Source organism: Osmerus mordax, chromosome 8, assembly GCF_038355195.1.
Source record: "Osmerus mordax isolate fOsmMor3 chromosome 8, fOsmMor3.pri, whole genome shotgun sequence".
NCBI lineage: Eukaryota > Metazoa > Chordata > Actinopteri > Osmeriformes > Osmeridae > Osmerus > Osmerus mordax.
In genome coordinates, this window is record NC_090057.1 from 9897856 (window position 1) to 9917763 (window position 19908).

Below are 19908 nucleotides of genomic sequence, written 5' to 3' on the forward strand. Positions count from 1 at the left end.
GTGATAACTATTTACTCATTTTACTTTGTGATATGACACACAATTGTGATGTGTAATGTACAATATAAGCTGATATTATTAAGGAAGTACATCTACTTTCGGAAACAGTAGTCTACTATTTCACTGAAGTATTAGCATCATGACATTAGCCTGTGTTTCCCGGGCAACACATACTACAGTGGTCTATGATGTAGCGTTATCTGTTTTCAATCGTTAAAATAAACATTCCTCACATATACATTTTCGTTGTAGGATTTATTCTGACATTAGAAACCGATTTGTTGGTGAAATTACCATTACCTGTGGTTTCAAACCAGTGTAGCTCACTGCAACGCTGTAGCTTACGCGAGACACACTACAAAAACATCTAGCTACAGTACACAGCTGTTTAGGAAGTCAAACGGCGACAGAAAATGTTCGGCACTCCCCTTACTTAAATCAAAAGTCTATCTAACTACTAACCTGAACTTCATTGCCACAGCCTAAACGTTGTCAATCTGTTCATGAAAATAATTAATTTCAGCCTAAACCGTACAACGGAACGTTAAATCCAATTCAACCAACGCAATCGCTACCAAGACGAACACAGCAGTAGCCTAGTACTGTACCGTAGTAGTACAATTTACCGGGGCAGCTTCTCAACACAGGGCTATATCGCATTTTGCGTTGTTACTGACAATGATCGCTACCAGTGAGCTTTTTATGAATGAGCAATTTTCCACTAAATAAATGTCAAGCTTATTTACGTTTTGGGGGGCATATTTTCAGTTAGCAGATGGTACCGTTTGAATTGCGATTCCATCTTCTACTGCCGGGTAACGTCGTAGAATAATCTTCAAAGGGGTTGTTTATTCATGAATGAATGCAATATGAGTAGGCTAAATGCCTGAAAATATCATGAGAAGAGAAAAACTTAAAATGACGTTTAAATCATAGAGATTAGGTCAATTTTTACACCGGTCTGCAATAATGTCACGAAAACACGCGTGACTACCTTTGGCAGAACATTCGTTTGGCATCTGTTAACTTGGGGGATAGCTAGGCTAACTATAGCTTTACTGCAAGGCAGCTGCAGAAACGCCACAAACAAAGAGGCCAGGGTGATAAATATTTACTCATTTTACTTTGTGATATGACACACAATTGTGATGTGTAATGTACAATATAAGCTGATATTATTAAGGAAGTACATCTACTTTCGGAAACAGTAGTCTACTATTTCACTGACATATTAGCATCATGACATTAGCCTGTGTTGCCCGGGCAACACATACTACAGTGGTCTATGATGTATCTGTTTTCAATCGTTAAAATAAACATTCCTCACATATACATTTTCGTTGTAGGATTTATTCTGACATTAGTAAACGATTTGTTGGTGAAATTACCATTACCTGTGGTTTCAAACCAGTGTAGCTCACTGCAACGCTGTAGCCTACTGTACCCGAGACACTAGTGTGAGTAGCTAACAACAACTCCTCAGCTGTTTAAGTCAAACGGCAACAGAACATGTTCGGCACTCCCCTTACTCAAAAGTCTTTCAGTAGGGAAACTATCTGACTACTAACCTGAACTTCATTGCCACAGCCTAAACTTTGTCAATCTGTTCATGAAAATAATTAATTTCAGCCTAAACCGTACAACGGAACGTTTAATCGAATTCAACCAACGCAATCGCTATCAAGACGAACACAGCAGTAGTCTACTAGTAGTACTGTACTGTAGTAGTAGAATTTACCGGGGCAGCTTCTCCACACAGGGCTATATCGCATTTTGAGTTGTTACTGACAATGATCGCTACCAGTGAGCTTTTTATGAATGAGCTATTTTCCACTAAATAAATGTCAAGCTTATTTACGTTTTTGGGGGCATATTTTCAGTTAGCAGATGGTACTGTTTGAATCGCGATTCTATCTTCTGCCGGTAAAGTCGTAGAATAATCTTCAAAGGGGGTTCTTTATTAATGAATGAATGCAATATGAGTAGGCTAAATGCCTGAAAATATCACGAGAAGGGACAACTTAAAAGGACGTTTAAGTCATAGAGATTAGGTCCATTTGTACACCGGTCTGCCAAATGTATTCGTTTTGATTCAGCCTGTCAGCTGCCTCTTGCAGGGGAAATGAGAAGACGTCATATTTCATTCTACACTTCACTCGTATTTTGAGTTGTAAATGAGCAGCAAAAAAAAAGATGCTTTTAAATCTATGTAATCTTTATAAATAATAAGTAGGCCCGATGCATTTTTATATAAAATATACAGACCCCTGTGCAACCGACGCAAGCAAGCACACCCTACAATTTCCCCAGAAATTGTATCCTCTCTAGTTTTCCTTCTTATTTCCCTCTCCTGTTCTCTCTCCTCCCCTCCCTTCCCCTACTCAGCACGAAACTTTATTATTTCATTCCTCTCTGAATTTCAAAAATGTTTTCGGCTTTGAATTGAAGCATCTTGATTAAAAAAGCACCATGTGCAATAGTTGAAGCATAACAAAGACATTTTGATGGGCAACCACATGAATGCTCAAGCAAACATGCACACACGCACGCACATACACCCCCCCCCCCACACACACACACACACACACACACACACACACACACACATACACACACACACACACACACACACACACACTTGGGAGTATGATGGAGAGCTGGCTCTGGCAGGGAGACAGACCAATATATTTCCTTGACAAGCTTCTGCCCGAGTCTTCCTGCCAAGATGGCCGGGGTCATCAGTGTGGCGGAGTGATGACCCGCCGGGCGGCAAGGCGCCCCGTGTGAAGCCCTTTGATGTGTCATCGTATCCCCCCCCTCCCCCACCACGCACCCCCACAGAGAGGGGGCACAGCAGGGCAGGGTGGCAGGGTTTAATGTAATAACAGAAAGAAGGGAGAGCGAGGGAGGAAGGGAAAAAATAGAGAGATGAGCTAAGGGGGGGGAGGGGGGGGGGTATTGGGTGTCGGCGCAAAATGAATGTGATCAAAGCCCATAATGCTGTGTCACTACAATGTCACCCCAGTTTGTAGGCCTCAGTAGGCCCCCAGTGGTCCACTGTGGAGCTCGCTAATCACAGAGGGGGGGGGGGGGGTGGATCACTGTAGGGGGAGATTTTGGGGGTGCTTATCAGCAATGACATATTGGCGGCGGCTTGGCAGATCGCCGCAGACACCATTTTGGAGAAACATGAAAGGAGTCTTCAGTTTGGAGGTTTTCAACAGGCTAATCCCTCCCCCTGCTCTCCTCTGTGGCCTCTCCCTCCCTCTCTCTTCCCCCTGCTCTCTCCTCCCTGCCGTGCTGCTAGAAGTGAGTGTGAGGGAGTGTGTGTGTTAGATGTGCCTGCGTGTGGGCGTGTGTGTTTGTGTCAGTGTTTTTTGGGGGGGTTGTATACCTGTGCGAGTGTGTGTGTGTGCGCGCAGGGGGATGGGCTGCAGACGAGCTCTTCACCTGTGATCACAGACAGATGTTGTTGACTCCGTCGTCGGCAGCCCCTCTTTCATCTCCCCCCCCCCCTCCGGTCGCACCCTCCCGGGCTAAACACACTGCAGGTGTTGCCGAGGCTGGAGCTCTGACTTCAAATCGCTCTCTCCATCTCCCTTCCCCCTCGCCCGCCTCCCCCTCCCTCCCTCCCTCCCGCACGCCCCGTCTCCCTCCCCGTGTGGGTCGGCCTTTTGTGGCGGTCTGAGAGCAGCCCTGAGTGCCGCCGCAGCTGAGCCTTCTATTCTTCTCTTCCCGCCCTACCACTCTCTCTCTCTCTCTGTCTTTCTCTCCGTCCTTTCCTTTCCCCTCATTCTCCTCAACAGCACCTTTCTTATTCCTTCGTTCATTCCTTCCGTTTCGACCCAGCGTTCTGTCTGCCTGCGCTGAGTGGTACAGCCAGTGGGGGAGAGATGAGGCAGAGAGGCACCTGTGCTGAGCCCTTATTAGACCTACTGAACACACCCTGGTACGAAAGCAGCTCATCTGGCCTCATTTTAGAGAGAGAGAGAGAGAGAGACAGAGAGGGGGGGGGTGAAGACAAAGAAAAGGAGAGAGATAAAGAGGTCAAAGAGAGTGAGGAGAGAGCGAAAGAGAGAAATACAGAGAGAGCAAAAGAGAAAGGCAGAGAACTCTACAATGCATAACTAACTGTTGACGAGATGGCAGGTAGGACAAAGGGCCAGGAGTTAGAATGTTAGTTTATAAAGAAGAGGGCACACACACACAATCACACACACACACTCACAGAGACATACAGAGAGACAAACGCACATAATAGCATTGAAGTAACCAGTAACTCACTTGATGTAATAAGGAACCTTGTTCTGAGACACTGCCCTCTGCCAGGGGGTCTGAACGGATGCTGGGGAGAGAGAGAGAGAAAAATCATCTGAAGACCCAAACCAGAACGGTTCTCCCAAACACAATATATGGGTTCTCTCTAACAGTATAAACCGCTACTGCAATTAACTGGGTAATAGGTCCTGGGAGGTGTTAAGCTGTGGACGTCCTCTCATAGCCGCAGAATGGAATGGGCAGCCTGGGCGAATCACTCTGTCCCTTTGCAGCCCCCATGGGAGAGAGTGTACTGTGTGTGCGAGCGTGCGTGCATGAGCAAGCGTCTGCGCGTGTGCGTGCGTGTCAGGGCTGGAGGAGTGAGGCTCTCCAAAAGCTGGAGACAAGCGTCCGTCTGACACAGCATCCCGCACAGGCTGCCACGTGAGAGGACGTGAGGCAACTCAGGTCCATACGGGCCTTCAGTCGTCTCCCTAAGAAACGACCTCGACATGACAGGCAGCCATCTTGGCCCAGTGTCAGACCGTCGTCAGTATAGAATGAGGAGGACGGAGAGAAAAAAAACGACTAAGACTGCGACGGGTCCAGTCTTTCCAATTCCCTCCTCTTGCACTCTATCTTTCTCCCTCCCTCCCTGCCTCCCTCCCTCCCTCCCTTGTGCTTAATGACCACGGCAGTCTGAGAGAGGAGACTGAGTAAGTGAGCCAGTCAGGAGAGAGGCTTAATTATTTCCTGAATTATTCAGCAGTAAAGGGCCTTGCCTGCACGCGTCTTGCTTGCGGTATGTGGGGGGGTGTATTTATGTGTATTTATGTGTGTAATTAGAAGAACAGATCTGAGAGATTTGGAGGGTTGAGTGAGGTTGCCAGTAAGCCTTTACACCTTCTGTATGAAACACGAGGATCGGAAGTCAGCATGCATCAACAAACAGTCAAGTATGTAAACGCCATGGTGATTGGCTACTCACTGGAGAGGAAGTGCTGGGAAGAGGGGCCAAAGTCTCGGTGAGCTTCCTGCAGCAGCTTCAGTCTGTCCTCTACTGCCACCTGCAACACACACACACACAGACACACAAGAGACACAGTCAGAGTTATCATACACCTTGTTGTCTCCATCAGGCATTCACTCGCACTCAGGTAATAAAAACACAAACACACACACACACAAACACACACACACACCTTTAGCAGCTCAATATCAAGTAGCTGGATATGGGACCCTGAGGTTCATATCCAGCAGAAATATGTGTGTATGTGTGTGTGTGTGTCTGTGCTGTGAGTCTGTTACTCCTGATTAGAGGTTACTGTGCCCTGGTCTGGAGAGACCCATTTTATTTGACACAAAATGGCTGCCCAATACATTATCTCTGTACGTGTTTTTTCTGAACACACAGAAAACCAGTAGGAGTTCCCAATAGAGGAAACCTGAAAAACAGACACAAAATGTCCACCGGCAACAGTTTCCTTGTTTTTCTCTAACTAACGAGCTCCCCCTCTGTCTATATAACAAAGAAGCTCATCCTCTCTCACAAAAACACTCTCTTTCTCTCTCACACAAACACGCACTTTCTCACACAAACACACTTTCTCTCTCACACAAACACACACTTTCTCTCTCACACAAACACACGCTTTCTCTCTCACACAGACACCCCCACTTGTGTTCAGACAACGTATGTCTGACGATGTATTCAGAGTGCAGCAGAGCTGTGACAAGGCCCTGAGGGCTGGTGTCTGTGATCCAAGACGTCAGTGGGCTCGACAAGGACACACATCACACAGTCCTCATGAAGACCTTGAACCAGCACAAACACACACACACATACACCATGACGATGGAAGCTCACACAAATATCGCTCACGAACCCTGATGCACGCTCACACACTTTTCCCCGCCTCAAAACCCCCTCCCCTTCCCCTCAGGGCTCAAACAAGGCCTGATCCGAACCCAGAGTGGGTCCCGCGGCAGATCAAGGGGGTTGTTGTGTCTGAGTGGGGAAGGAAGTACAAAGTGAGTGAGCGTGTGGTTCTGACTAACTCTAAATCTGACGAACGGTGACAGAACTCTCCTGGAGAGCTGAGCTTCACTTGAGAGGGAGACATGCCCAGGGTCTCTCCTCTGCATCCTACTGGGTCTACCCAATGCTGAGGTCTGACAGCAAGACAGAGGTGGAGGGTGGAGAGACAGAAACAAAGACAGAGAGACCGAGAGAGAGTGAGAGAGGCGTAGATAAGGAGAGAGAAAGAGATAGAGAGACTGAGGGGGGGAGGGGTTGCTCAAAGAGAGGTAGGGAGCGAGAGTTCCAAATGTCAGAGCGGAGCAGAGAAAGGGATGACAGACATGAATGCCTGAGCCCCGACACAAAGGGGAAACAGATGGAGAAAGAGAGAGAGAGTGAGAGAGAGAGTGAGAGAGAGAGAAAGAGAAAGAGAGAGAAAGCGTGTGAGAGCGAGAGAGAGTGAGAGAGAGAGAAAGAGCGAGCGAGAGAGAGAGAGAAAAAGAGAGCGAGAGAGAGAGAGGGAATACAGAGAAAGAGAAGCTGCAGTGGCTGTCAATAGAGGAGATGGGGGTATCAAACCCCATTAATCCCATTAGGAGAGGGGGTAGAATTTCGACGTAACACCCGGCAGAAACACGGCCGCTGGCTCACACGGTCCCGGAGAAGCCCCGAGGAGACACCCCAGGAGCCGTGACCCCCCCCCCGGGGACGGGTGAGGTGAGGCCTACCTGGAGGAGCTTCCAGCGCATGTTCAGGTCGTCCAGCTGCCTGGAGGCGGTGGAGGACAGCTGGACGTCCAAGGGAACCAGCTCCGCCGAGAGCTCGTTCACCACGCGCACTTCCTGACGCAGCGGCGCCGTCTCCTCCTTAAAGGCCTGGCAGGGACACACACACACGCCATGTCGGCTCTCAAATAAGAGTACGCAGGCTTTAAGCTGGGTGCTGCCAGACAAACGCTCCAATAACAACAGATGTTCCTGTATAACCCCCCCCATCTCAACCCTAACCCCCACCCCCACCACCACCCTAACCCTCACCGTGGTCTTCTCGATGTGGTCCTGCAGAGAGTCTATGAGCAGGTCGCCCACGGGCTGCCAGGCGGTCCTGGCCTCCTCGGCCCGGACCAGCCTCAGGTCCAGCTGGTCCATGCTGCTCTGGAGCTCCTGCAGGCGCTCCAGCGCCCGCTCCACCTGCCGCTGCCAGCCGCCCGCGCGCCCCTGCAGGCGCTCCCAGCGCTCGCCCACCTCCGCCGTCTGCTTGCGGATGGCCCGGGCCACGCCCCTCGCCCGCTCCTCCGGGGTCACCTCTGGGAGGAGAGGGGGAAGGAAGTGAGAACGAGTGTGACGGGAGCGGAGGGGTGTAGACGGAGTCAAAAGGAGGGAGGGAAGGAGAGAGGGGGTGGGTGATGAATAAGCATTAGAATGACTTGCATTAGGAGTGTGTGTGTGTGTGTGTGTGTGTGTGTGAGAGAGCAGGGCAGAGCAAAGCAGATTAGCAGCCCCCTCCCTGCTGCGTGCTGCCAGGCTGCCAGCTCTGGCTCCAGTAGTGTGCGCTTGGGTCGGCACACCAGCCTAAATCAGATTTACTATGCATGTCAATGGCCGACTCCACAGGAGGGCAAAGGGCTCAATCCCCACACACACACGCACACACACACCCCTGTGCAACTTCACACACACACACACACCCACACACACACACACACACACAGGCTGGTCGTGCAGTCAGCAGCAGTAAGAGAGTTAGTACTCCACCATCATGATGAGTGACAAACACAGTGAATGATGACAGAACAGGCCTCTGGGTTCACTGCCTGGTGAGAGTTGTAAACAATTTGTCCCAGAGAGAAATAAAGAACACACACGCACGCACACACACACACACACACAGCCTCTAATCCTCGACTGTGGCTTCAGCACCCTCATGATTATTACTTCAAACACCAAGCCAAGGCCTTAGACCAGGCTCTGTCTATCCATCTTTCCATCCCTCCAGCCCTCCACCCCTTCATCCCTCCATCCCTTCCATCCTCCACTCTGAACTCTGATCACCCCTGTGATCTTAGAGCTGGTTATTCATTATTCAAACTTATTTTTTGGCAAAAGAGGGATGAACAGTGTGTGTGTGTGTGAGAGAGAGAGAGAGAGAGAGAGAGAGAGAGAGAGAGAGAGAGAGAGAGAGAGAGAGAGAGAGAGAGAGAGAGAGAGAGAGAGAGAGAGAGAGAGCTGGTGTGGTAGTGACTCCACAGTCTCTCCATCAGGACTTAGGCAGAGACCCATACACAGAATTGCTAATGAAGCCCCTGTGCATATTCAGCATACAGATGGACTGTGGGAAAACCACAGGGTTTCTGAGGACATCACTGAGGAAAAAAAAATCACCCATCATTCTCTTCAGTGACATTGTTAAGGTCCTCGTTTTAACGATGCAACAATGTTTACCAATTACTTCAGTGGAGTATCATCTAAAATGAGTACTTACTGTCTGCGTGGGTCAGTCAGATGTTTTTAGACCACAAAAAATGTGTTCTTTAGGTAATTTGTTCCCGATGCAATTCACATTCTTAATTAAATTGATATAATCTGAGAGAAAGAAATACTAGTTTTGGGGCATTTATGTTTGATAGTGACGGTTAGTGACAGAGACAGGAAATGCAGGGAAGAGAAAGGGCAGATGACATGCAGTAAATGACCCGGGCTGGAATCGAACACGGGCTGCTGCAGAAAGGCCTTGGGCTCTGTGGTACGCACGCTGCCCGCTAATCCACCAGTTTAATGACATGTTCATCTTGAGGTTGTTAGGTTGTCCACTGATGTGCATCTGTTTATTTGTTCACTGTGGAGGAAACCCAGGTCCACCTGGGCTGGACAATAAAGTTGTTCTATTCTATGGAATTCCACCCATGGGTGTGGCTGTGGAGGTGTGTGTACAGGACAGAAGTGTCTCAGGACTGGTTCTGGACTCACCGGTTTTGGGCTGGAGGTTCTTGCGCGGTTCCCCGGGGCCTTCGATGGGCTGATCGGCCAGGAACATGCGTGCCTGGTCCAAGGCGCCGACCACAACGTGCTCGCGGTCCTTCAGCTCTGACCGCAGGGCCTAGAGACAGGGGAAGAAAGAAAAGCAGGGATTGGTCAATGTCTCCGAGAAGGGTTAGGGCGAGGAGAGGATGGTTTTGGACAGTCATGCTATACCATTGTTAGACTAAACCAACTGCATCTTATGTAGGGATTTTTCACAGGAACACTCCTCTTCTGTTTTCTCTCTGGGGGTTCTATTGTGTTTCAAAACAGTAGCATTTTTATGTTTTGAACACTTACTTTGATAGCAAAGCCCATTTAATGTCTATGGGGAGGCATTGGGTCATTTCCATCTCAATTACCAGTAATGTATGCTGGTTCTGGTTTGGAGGTAGGGAGATGGGTCTAGACTCAGAGCTGTCATCTCCCAGAACCACGGATGCGCCTGAACTCTGCGTGAACCTGTTTTCTACCGCGCTCAGACTGCTACCAACCACAGGAATAGCATGTCCTTATCAAACAAATCAAACGCACCAGATTCCACTTTAATCAAGTGCGCCTCTCATTCCCCAAAAAAAAGACAAAACCAATCTCGACGGGCTCTGAGGGTGGAGTGGAGTCTGCACATGTGACAGTAGACGTGCAGGCTGACAGGAAAACGCACCGGCACACAGGCATGTACGTGCAGACGCACACACACACACACACCAAATGATGAGGTGACGTCTCTTTGCTTGGCCCGTCATCAGTGTAAACAAAACTGCTCAACAGCTATTCAGATTCCTGGCTGCTTTTTAAATCCTGCTCCCCCTTTTTTCTTAACCCTTTTTGTTGAAAGGTAAACCCCCCCCCCCCCCTCTTTGCACACGCACACACACATTCACACACTTTATAATAGGAAACTTATCCAGCTAGGGGGTCCACATGGACATCCTCCCTGATGTCAGTGTCTAAACTTCGGTACCATATAGGCAGAGCTGGAGACAAACTGAGACATGGATGCATGTAGCGGGCTAATTATTCAGGTTTTAGTACCAGCGGGTCCACAGGCCCTGTGCAATGATTATTCGAGTGTGAGATTGGTTTGTGAGGGGGCGATCTTCGGAGAGACTGGTGGGGGAACTGGAGTTGATTGGGGGGCGGCGTTTTGTTTCAAGGTTTGAGGACAGGAAACACGGGACAAGACGAGGCAGATGTAGATCAGGTTTTGTGCGGGATGCGGGATTTTCACGCTACACTGGTCAAAACTGAGAGCCGGATTGAGAGAGTTTGTGACAGAGAGCTGAGTGTGGACCCGCGAGGCCCAGCACCACAGGGGACAACCGACACGGAGACGCCGACCTGACTCAGGATGGACTGTGATTAGATTTGACGACACGCTCCGTCTCATTCATCAACGTAGGGATGCTTTTACAAACTGAAAAATTCAAACTTAAAATAGCCAAGCATGAAACAGAAGTGAGGCAGGACAAAGCTGCCATTCACCTGCCCTCCAATGGGATTGTTCTATTTCCGAGAGAAACCTGAAATGAGAATACAGATGGTTTCCAATAAGAACAAAAGCCTTCTTCATCATCTCTTGAAACCTCTTCATCCAGCCTGACCCTGCTCCTGAACTGCAGAATAGGCTCATTTTAAAAGGCAGGGATGACAGAAAAGATCCAAACCCGCAGTGCTGCAGCCCTGTCACCAATCTCCCTTCCTTTTCCTGCCCAGAAAGAAATGTGCCATGAAACTGGAAATTAGTGTCCCCCACAACACTAATTTAATCACCCTCAGTAACGAGAGATGGGCCTCATTTCATTGATTCCTTCCTTGCCTATTTGGGACAAGGTACTCTCATAGGTGAGAGGGAAAATAAGAGAGTAACAACAGAGATACAGAGAGAGAGAGATAATGGGAATAGAAACAGATATCCACTACAGACACCAATGGAGGTAACAGATAAAGAAGAGAGAGAGAGAGAGAGAGAGAGAGTGAGAGAGAGTGAGAGGGAACAAAGACAAAACTACAGGAAGGAAACACATGGCACACACACGTTCACTATGGACCTTCCTTTATAAATAGACTCATTACATCTGCCCATCGTCACAATGACTTGTCCTTGCCGGTGAAATGCACTTAAGAAGGAGGTACAGCACAGCGTCACTATGGCAACGCACAGCATCGCAGGCCAGATGAACACTGCTGAAGCATCAAAAGCAACGCCCCAAGCTTTCTGTGCCTCGAGTTGACAAGACAGGAGAGAATATTGTAGCTGTGAGTTGTGACCTTGACTCTGAGTGAACACACTGTGCGTGGGTGTGTCTGTCTGTGTATGTGTGTGTGTCTGTGGGGAGTAACAGCAGACAGACTTATCGGCTAGTACCCAGTCTAGATGAGCAGATGTGAGGGTGCGATATCATCAAAACAAACCAGAGGACTGCTTTTCAAATGCACAAAAAGCCCCCTCTCTCATCCCCCCGTTTTCTCAGTCCCTCTCTCTCCCTCACCATCTCCTTTCATCTCTGCCCCCGCCCCTCATCACCTTTTTCGGTGCTCTTCCCAAAAGAACATCTAAGGCAGACCTCCTGGTGCTTGAGTGCCTCAGAGTGTGGAAAGAGTCTCAAACCTGGCAACCATGTCCATCTCCATGAGCCATTTCCATACCTCCTCTCCCACCAAACCTTTTCTTTCATATTACTTTTCAACTGACAAGGGGATACGCCTACATATGGGATGGCCACACTCATATCTTTGGCGTCCCCTCTTGATATATACCACACATTTTCCTTTTCATCCTACGCATTTTTACCCTCACAGTACTCTTTTCTTTCATGCAACAGGGAGCAGCTCAGGGACCTGGTTCTCTGTCCACATTTCAAACAGGACTAAACGCCTGTTAAACGGCTCTGCTTTTCCGTGCCTCAGCTCCTCTGAGGTTTCCAAAACAATCCACCATTGTGGTGCTGACTCATTTTGTTTACCTCGTGAGCAATGAAGAAATAGATGTGTGGGGTGGATGGGGCGGGGTGCAGAATGACGACAAGGACTTGGCTAAAGCTTTTTTTAACTGTTGCCTTTTGTGACTATTTAGATTTCATGCCACAGGGGAGTAGCTCAAGCATAAGTCATTGAGACTTGAGGCAACACAAAGCTAACAGGCTTGTTATCTCAGAATGGCCTGGCGTTAGCTCGGTCTGGGCTACAGCTAAAGAATAACAGCTAGTTGTTGGAGCCTGTCCCCACCCCACAGGCTACCGTTGGATTTCTAAATATATTTTTCTCGATCTATCTACCTCATCTACTCCTGGCCTCACGTCAATCTCCTTCAAACCGTGGGCCATGAAACACGAGACACTGCAAAGTTAAACAAACATCGAGTCACCCAACACAGTCCCAGACACAGGCTACTGTTCACGACGCCCAATTCGGACATAAAAACATAATGTGGAGAAACGAGGAGAGACAAATCTTTAGGCGACGATAAGTCATTCAAAAGACCTCTCTCTCTCTCACTTTACTGGAAAAGGATAAGATATGGCCGATGCAGGAGTTTAATCCATCTCATTACTTTACGACCTGCCTATCCAGGTATAAATGGTGCTAATCAATCACCTGGACAGCGTGATTAAACTAGCTTAGCATGGCCATTCTGATTAGATCAGCTCTAACTTTGGGTCTGCATGATTACATTTGCCTAGCATAAGCTACTTCTGTGTTTGCATTAGAACAAGATTCAGGCAGCTAAAACATGCCCAAATGAAAGAGTTGATTAAACCTTCTTTAAACTTGTAAATTGCTGGCACAATGCTAATATTAGCACTTTCAATATATCCAGCTTTATTCACAGCTTCCCTCATACTCAATTATTGATGTTTCTCTTCAAGGTTTTACTGCTTAAATGAAGACTACTCTCCTCATTTAGACAACTGTTGCTGAGAGACATAAGGAAAAAGAGTGTGATTCAATATGGCCACAAGTGCTTTCTCTCGCTCTCATTCTTTTTCTTTCCATCCCTCCCTGCATTCCTCGCGAAAGAAACGTTAACGGAATTAAGCTGATTGATGAGTTTAATAAGTGTAACATTAACGCATGTCTTTCTTTGGATAATTGGAATGTGTGATTATTAAAACCCCTTATGCCAAAAATCAGCCGACACAATCGATGCCCCTCAGACGACTCCTTTCACAGGGCAAAAAAATCCTCTTTTTCCCTCCATAAGACTTTCTGTCATAAATCCGTAAACAAGTAACTGCATTCGATAGAAATATCGAATTTCGCTTGGAATGTGACAGTCTGACAATGTAATCCAATAAAACGTTGACGTTACAACCTTTCTATCCAGAAGTTTAACGTTTCCAGATGGGTTCTTTGCTCGGTTTCTCTCCTCTCTCATCCTTCCTCTCTATCGCCTCACCTCCGCCCTTGTCCTTTCCCTGTCATCCTAATCCCTCTTTCTCTACCTCAATCACACTTACTTTGTCTCCTTCCCTTCTTCTCAGATTTAGACCACCCCTTTACTCATACCTTTCCCTCCTTTGTCATCTAGCTTTCCTGCAACGGCCCTATCGCTCCTTCTCTGTTTCTCTAAGTGGCTTAGTGAAGCTCTTTTATCTCTGTAAGCCCTCATGAAGCTCCTCAGCCCTTCATCTCAGCCATCTAAATCACCCCCACATCTGGCTGACATTTTCCGTATATCATCATGCAATATATAATAATGTTCTGTATTTAGCTTCATTCTGACATTTGTGCGTGTGAGCCTGCATGTGGGTGTGTGCGTGTGCGTACTGTACGTGCGTATGCATGCCTATGTGTGTGTGTGAGTGTGTGCGCGTGTGTGTAATGAACCGTGGCGTGTTCGAAAGGTTCAGTGCTTTGTGCCTCTCTCTCGTTTGGACAGACGCGACTCAAAGCCAATCTATTAAGGATACAGAGAAGAGGTCGGGCGCATAAACCTCTAATCAGAATGAGAAGGCCTCCCTTTCACTTTCAACTCCTCCATCCCATAATAACACCATGTCTCTAACTGCCTGGGAGCGTGAGGGAGATGGGTGGAGGTTGAGGAAGAGTGAGGGGGGGGGGGGGGAGAGAAGGGAAGACAGAAAGGGGAAGAGAAAGAAATGTGAAGGGAAGAGAGATAGGGAGGAGATGGGAAGGGAGCTGGTCAGAGAAGAAATTGAGGAAAAAAAGAGTACGATTTATTGGAGGGGAAATTGAAAAAAGAATTGAAAAAGAAAAGGGTGAGAGCGAGCGAGCGGGCGCCAGAGGGAAGGAGAGAACGTTGAAGGAAGAAAAGAGTGAAATGAATCGCTAAAGAGAGGCCGGCAGAGGGGAACAGAGGCAGAGAGGCAGCGGGCCGAGAGCGGGATGAAGGGGTGAGTAAGGGTAATGAGAGGACGAACAGGGACGAGTGTGATGTTTGGGTCCTGGCTACGGCGTCCCCTGCTTCCTGTCTCCCATCCAGCCTCCTGCAGTCTCTCTAACCTCCTCTCCTCACATCCTAGTTGTGTGTGCTTGAGTGGAAACGAGCGAGTCCACGCGCCCGAAGCCTTGGAGTGAATGAAATAACCAGCCTTGGAGGGCAAACAGAGGAGGGGGAGGAGGAGGGGGAGGAGGAGGGGGAGGCCACAGAACGTCATCAGAGAGTCAGGACCAGCAGCTGTAGTCACACAGGCAAGAGTAAACACCACCGGGAGCTCTCTCTCACACACACACACACACACACAACCCTCCAAGAGGTAATTACATGTTCTAATGCATAAACCATCAAGTGTTTGTCTGCAATAAGTAACTACAAATTGCTGCTGATGCGAGGAAAACAATGCTAATGGTCATGGCTTGGGGGTGGCACGTGACCTGACTGTGACTATGCTGGTTCAGTTTTTGGTGTTTACTCTGCTGATTTTGTAGTCTGGCTGCTGCTCTGACAACAAGCGATGTGTGGTGACATAGCAGATTGTATAATGCTGCAATGGTAGGGTAAGTAGTGGTTGTGGTCACGTTGACCATGGTTAGAGTCCTGGTTGTGGTCATATTGACCACAGTTAGAGTAGTGGTTGTGGTCTTGCTGACCATGGTTAGAGTCCTGGTTGTGGTCCTGATGACCATGGTTAGAGTCCTGGTTGTGGTCATATTGACCACAGTTAGAGTAGTGGTTGTGGCCCTGCTGACCGTGCCGGTACAGACCTGACAGTGGTTGTGCTGCTGCAGCAGAGTAGGCACGTCTCCTCCGATGGGCATCTGCTTGGCCAGGTCCTGGTCCTTGGAGCAGATCCACCTCCACAGCTCCTCCAGAAGCCCCAGCAGACGCACCCAGCGCTCAGCACTCGCCTCCAGGTGCGCCCTGATGTCACACACACACACACACAAGGAGAATAAATACTCCACAGAGGATCTGAGTGTGTTTGTGTGTGTTGGGTGTTCCTTCTGGACTGATTTGTTTTAACACCCTAGTTTGCCATATTTCCTGGGAACATCATGTACCAGTCTCCCACAGTTACCAGCCTAGCAGTGGGTGTCTCCTGAGGGTGACTGACTGAAATCCAGGGGAAATACAGCCTGTTAACTTGACCATGCTGACTCTTCAACCCTCTTTCCTGTCTGCTATCACCTAGCTACCTTCCCCTCACAGTACTTCAACCCTATTTCCTGTCTGCTATCACCTAGCTACCTTCCCCTCACAGTACTTCAACCCTATTTCCTGTCTGCTATCACCTAGCTACCTTCCCCTCACAGTACTTCAACCCTATTTCCTGTCTGCTATCACCTAGCTACCTTCCCCTCACAGTACTTCAACCCTATTTCCTGTCTGCTATCACCTAGCTACCTTCCCCCTACTTCAACCCTGTCCCCTATCACCTTCAGCAGCTCCCTTCAACCCTGTCTCCTGCTTCTCCTCTCCGTGTGCTTCATCTGGTTCTTCCCTTCTTGCTTTCCTCTCTTCTCTCATGTCAATGTTCTTCATCTGTTCTGTCTCTCTCTCTCTCTTCCACCCATCCTTCTGTCCAATGACCCAGTTGTGATTCCTTTCTTCTCGGCTCATCAACCCTCCCTTCCTCCTCCCTCCGATCCACCCTTCTTTGAGTATCTCCATATGGTCGTGTCACCCTTACTCTCTCCATCTCTCGTTCCCCTCTCCCCAACTACACCTTATCTCTCCCTCTGTCTCTCTCGCTGTGTCTGTCTCTATGTCTCTCTCTCATAAACTGTATATATACTGTATATATCTTCTGTATACATCTTCAACTCTCGTTTCACCCTTTCAGTCTCTCCTCAGGGCTCCACCTCTGCGTATAACTATATTCATCATTCTCCCTCTCCCTCTCTCCCTCCCTCTCTCCCTCCCTCTCTCCCTCCCCCCCCTCTCTCCCTCTCTCTCTCTCTCTCTCTCTCTCTCTATCGCTCCATCTCTCCCCACAAATACATCCCTCCATCTCTCTCTCCATCTCGACCCCTGGTGTTCGCTCCCACCCAGCGGGGGAAGTGAGGCTGGGCTTCGGCTCTCACCAGGGCCCTATATCACGTGGTGGAGCCCTGCCATGCGTGAGCTATGGTGGCCCGAACACACACATCCACATCAATATCCCCCAACACCCACAGTCAGCTCGACCGGGACAGACGGCCACATATTACACTGTGGATCTGTCATGATGGACTTGAATGGGAGTCACATGAGTGCATGGATAACGTGCGTGTTTAAGACCAGCCTTACACCATGGCTGTGATCGATTTTCAGGGAGATATATCTGTGTGTGTGTGTATGTGTGGTCGTACATGGTCAAGAACAGTGTGTGTGTGCATAATGTGTGGAGAGGACATGGGAACAGCATAGATGCACACACACACACACACACACACAGAAGACCACTTTGCCCGGCACGTACTATCATTCCTGACATGATTCCCATCTTGAGGGACTCATCACCTAAAGCAGGCACACGCCAGAAAGGAGGCTAGGAGGGTAATGAGCCAGAACTCATGTTCCTATTCTCTGCTGTCTGTTCTCAGAGGAGAGTCACTAGCACATGTTCTCCAGGTAAACACGGTTCTAACACTATTGGTGGACGGTAACCGGGGGGTGTGGTACTGACCGGATGTTGGCTGACTTGACCTTGAGGTCGCTCCAGCGCTGGTTCATGTCATCCAGGCGGTGCTGGAGGAACACAGCCTCGTCAGAACTGCCCAGAGCCTTCACCATCTTGGGCTTGTTCCCATCCACACTCTTATAGATGTCATTATGGGCGTCGATCTCAGCCTGGATATCCTACAGAGAGAGAGAGAGAGAGAGAGAGAGAGAGAGAGAGAGAGAGAGAGAGAGAGAGGTAATAGGAGAGAGAGAGAGAGAGAGAGAGAGAGAGAGAGAGAGAGAGGATTAACAAGCAGTTGTAGGATAAGTGTTTCAGGTTGTGCTTCAAGGCTGAGCACAGCACATGAAGGGAGGGAACACAAGCTGACTGTGTATTACTGTAGCTCCAGAGCATGAGAGATATTGTGTACGTAGCGCTCAGAGTCAGCACCCTGTAGCGCTGTGTGCGTATTTGTGTGGAGGTTGTCATAGAGGGGCCTTGAGGCCATGATTCGGGTCAACATATCAAGTATGTGAGTGTATTTGTTAGTGGGATGCCTCTGTGTGTTTCCATAGGGTGCGGGTTTCATTATGAAAGCATGTCTCACAGACTAACCCCTCCTCCACACTCTCCACCCCCACCAGTGTAGACCACCAGGGCTTGCCAGTGTGTGTGTGGGTTAGTGTAAACCATGAAGGGTGGGGTGTGTGTGTGGGGGGGGGGGGGGGGGTGTTGACGTAGGAGGATTCTGTCAAATGTTGTATTTTTAGACCAGATTTTAAACTTGAACTGTTCTACTTCTCTCTGAGCAGGGCTTCCCCTGAGCCAGGTCTATCTCTCTCTCTCTCCCCCTCTCTCACTCTGTCTCTATCTTTGTCTCACTTTCAGTGTTCATCTCTCTCTCTCTCTCTCTCTCTCTCAATTTCCCTGTCTCTGTCTGTCTGTCTCTCTGTCTCTCTCTCTCTCTCTCTCTCTCTGTCACACACATACGCTTACAGTATACACACAATACAGGCCATTACAACACAGTCACATGTTTACTGAAGAACAAAATTCATGAGTTTCCCTTCAAACAAACAGGAAATGTATAATCAACACGCATACACTCACACAAACACGCCCAAACATTCTTTCACACACTCACCCATACACACGCAGAGGCAAGACTGACTGTTGACTGCACCCCATGTGACAATATTGTCAACTACTCTAGGAGAAGGTTCCGTGAAGGAGAAAGAGTATGTGTGTGTGAGAGAGAGAGAGAGAGAGAGAGAGAGAGAGAGAGAGAGAGAGTGAGAGAGAGAGAGAGAGAGACAGAGAGAGAGAGAGAGAGAGAGAGAGAGAGAGAGAGAGAGAGAGAGAGAGAGAGAGAGAGAGAGAGAGAGAGAGAGACACTGTGACAGTGAGTCAGTTGGATGTGCTCCAGCTCATTCCCAAAGTGCTTCTCCTTCTTAACACTTTTTCCTTCCGGGAGAAAAGACACAGGGCCGCTGACACACACACACACACACACACACACACACGCTCGCAGGTTTCACTAGCATGTATACTGGTCCAGTGTTGAGTAGTGAAAGGCTGCTTTGAGGGAAGGCGCTGTCTCACATGCTCCCTTAGGCAAAGAGGCGATGAGGTACTACAATTGCATGCATACATATGCACGCACACACACACACACACACACATGCTCACACACTCACATCTCTGTGTGCCCTAGGTGAGCTGTATGAGAGTCCTCTTTCATTTGAGTTATTGCTTTAGTCTAGATGAAAATAAACAGCCAATAAGAGCGCTCGTCGACCGGAAACGTACACCCGTGCTCGCCAGAGACACACACACACACACAGAGTCCACTCCATCACAACATCTGAAGTATCCAACTATACGGCATGATTGTCGTTGCACACAAAGACGCACACACACAGCTGTGTGGGTATGTATGGATGCTAAAACGCCGAGCCACAGCCGACCACCACATTGAAGCCTATTTCAGGCGGTAGAAAACAACAGCTCTTTCAGTACCTCCTCGAACTTCCTGAGCAGCTCATGCACGCTGAAGTTCAAGCCAATCATGTTGGAGTCCTGGATGTGTCTCCTCCCCCTTCCCGTCGTCACTACATGGTCTCTGAGGTCGCAGCGGTCAAAAGGCAGGGAGGGGTCGCGGTGGGCCGAGTCCTCCAGTGGTCACCGTCCAAAGTCAAGAGGTCACGGTCACTTTCCACACAGGGGTCAGGTTCAAAGCGGGGAACAGGATCGTATCCTGACGTGGCTCCAGCGGTCCAAGCGCAGCTACGTCCAGGTTGAACTCTACGACCAGGCCACGTACACACCTCGCACACCGCTGGCCCGATGCGTCGCCTGTGTGTGTGTGTGTCAGTGTTTGTGCTCGCCCTGTCCGGCTGCATAGCAGTAGCATCCTCTTTGGGGGAGGCGCGCGGCCGAGAGAGGGGGAGAGTTAGCCTGCTGTCATGACTCCAGGCTGGGGTCGGAGCAGGACCAGGTCTGGAGCTCCGGGAGGCTGGAGGTAGGAGGCTGCCTGTACAGCTCTGCAAGCCAGGGAAAGAGTCCC

At 49.0% G+C, this 19908-nt stretch overlaps 1 protein-coding gene across 1 annotated transcript in view; it reads right to left on the reverse strand.

Annotated features, from left to right (window-relative positions):
- Positions 1-19908, reverse strand: part of LOC136947779 (utrophin-like) — a 78054-nt gene that overhangs the window by 32380 nt on the left and 25766 nt on the right. The window contains 7 exon segments of the mRNA XM_067241976.1: positions 4285-4345; positions 5246-5324; positions 7006-7152; positions 7315-7583; positions 9244-9373; positions 15463-15619; positions 17367-17539. Of these exon segments, the coding sequence (XP_067098077.1) occupies positions 4285-4345; positions 5246-5324; positions 7006-7152; positions 7315-7583; positions 9244-9373; positions 15463-15619; positions 17367-17539 (1016 nt within the window).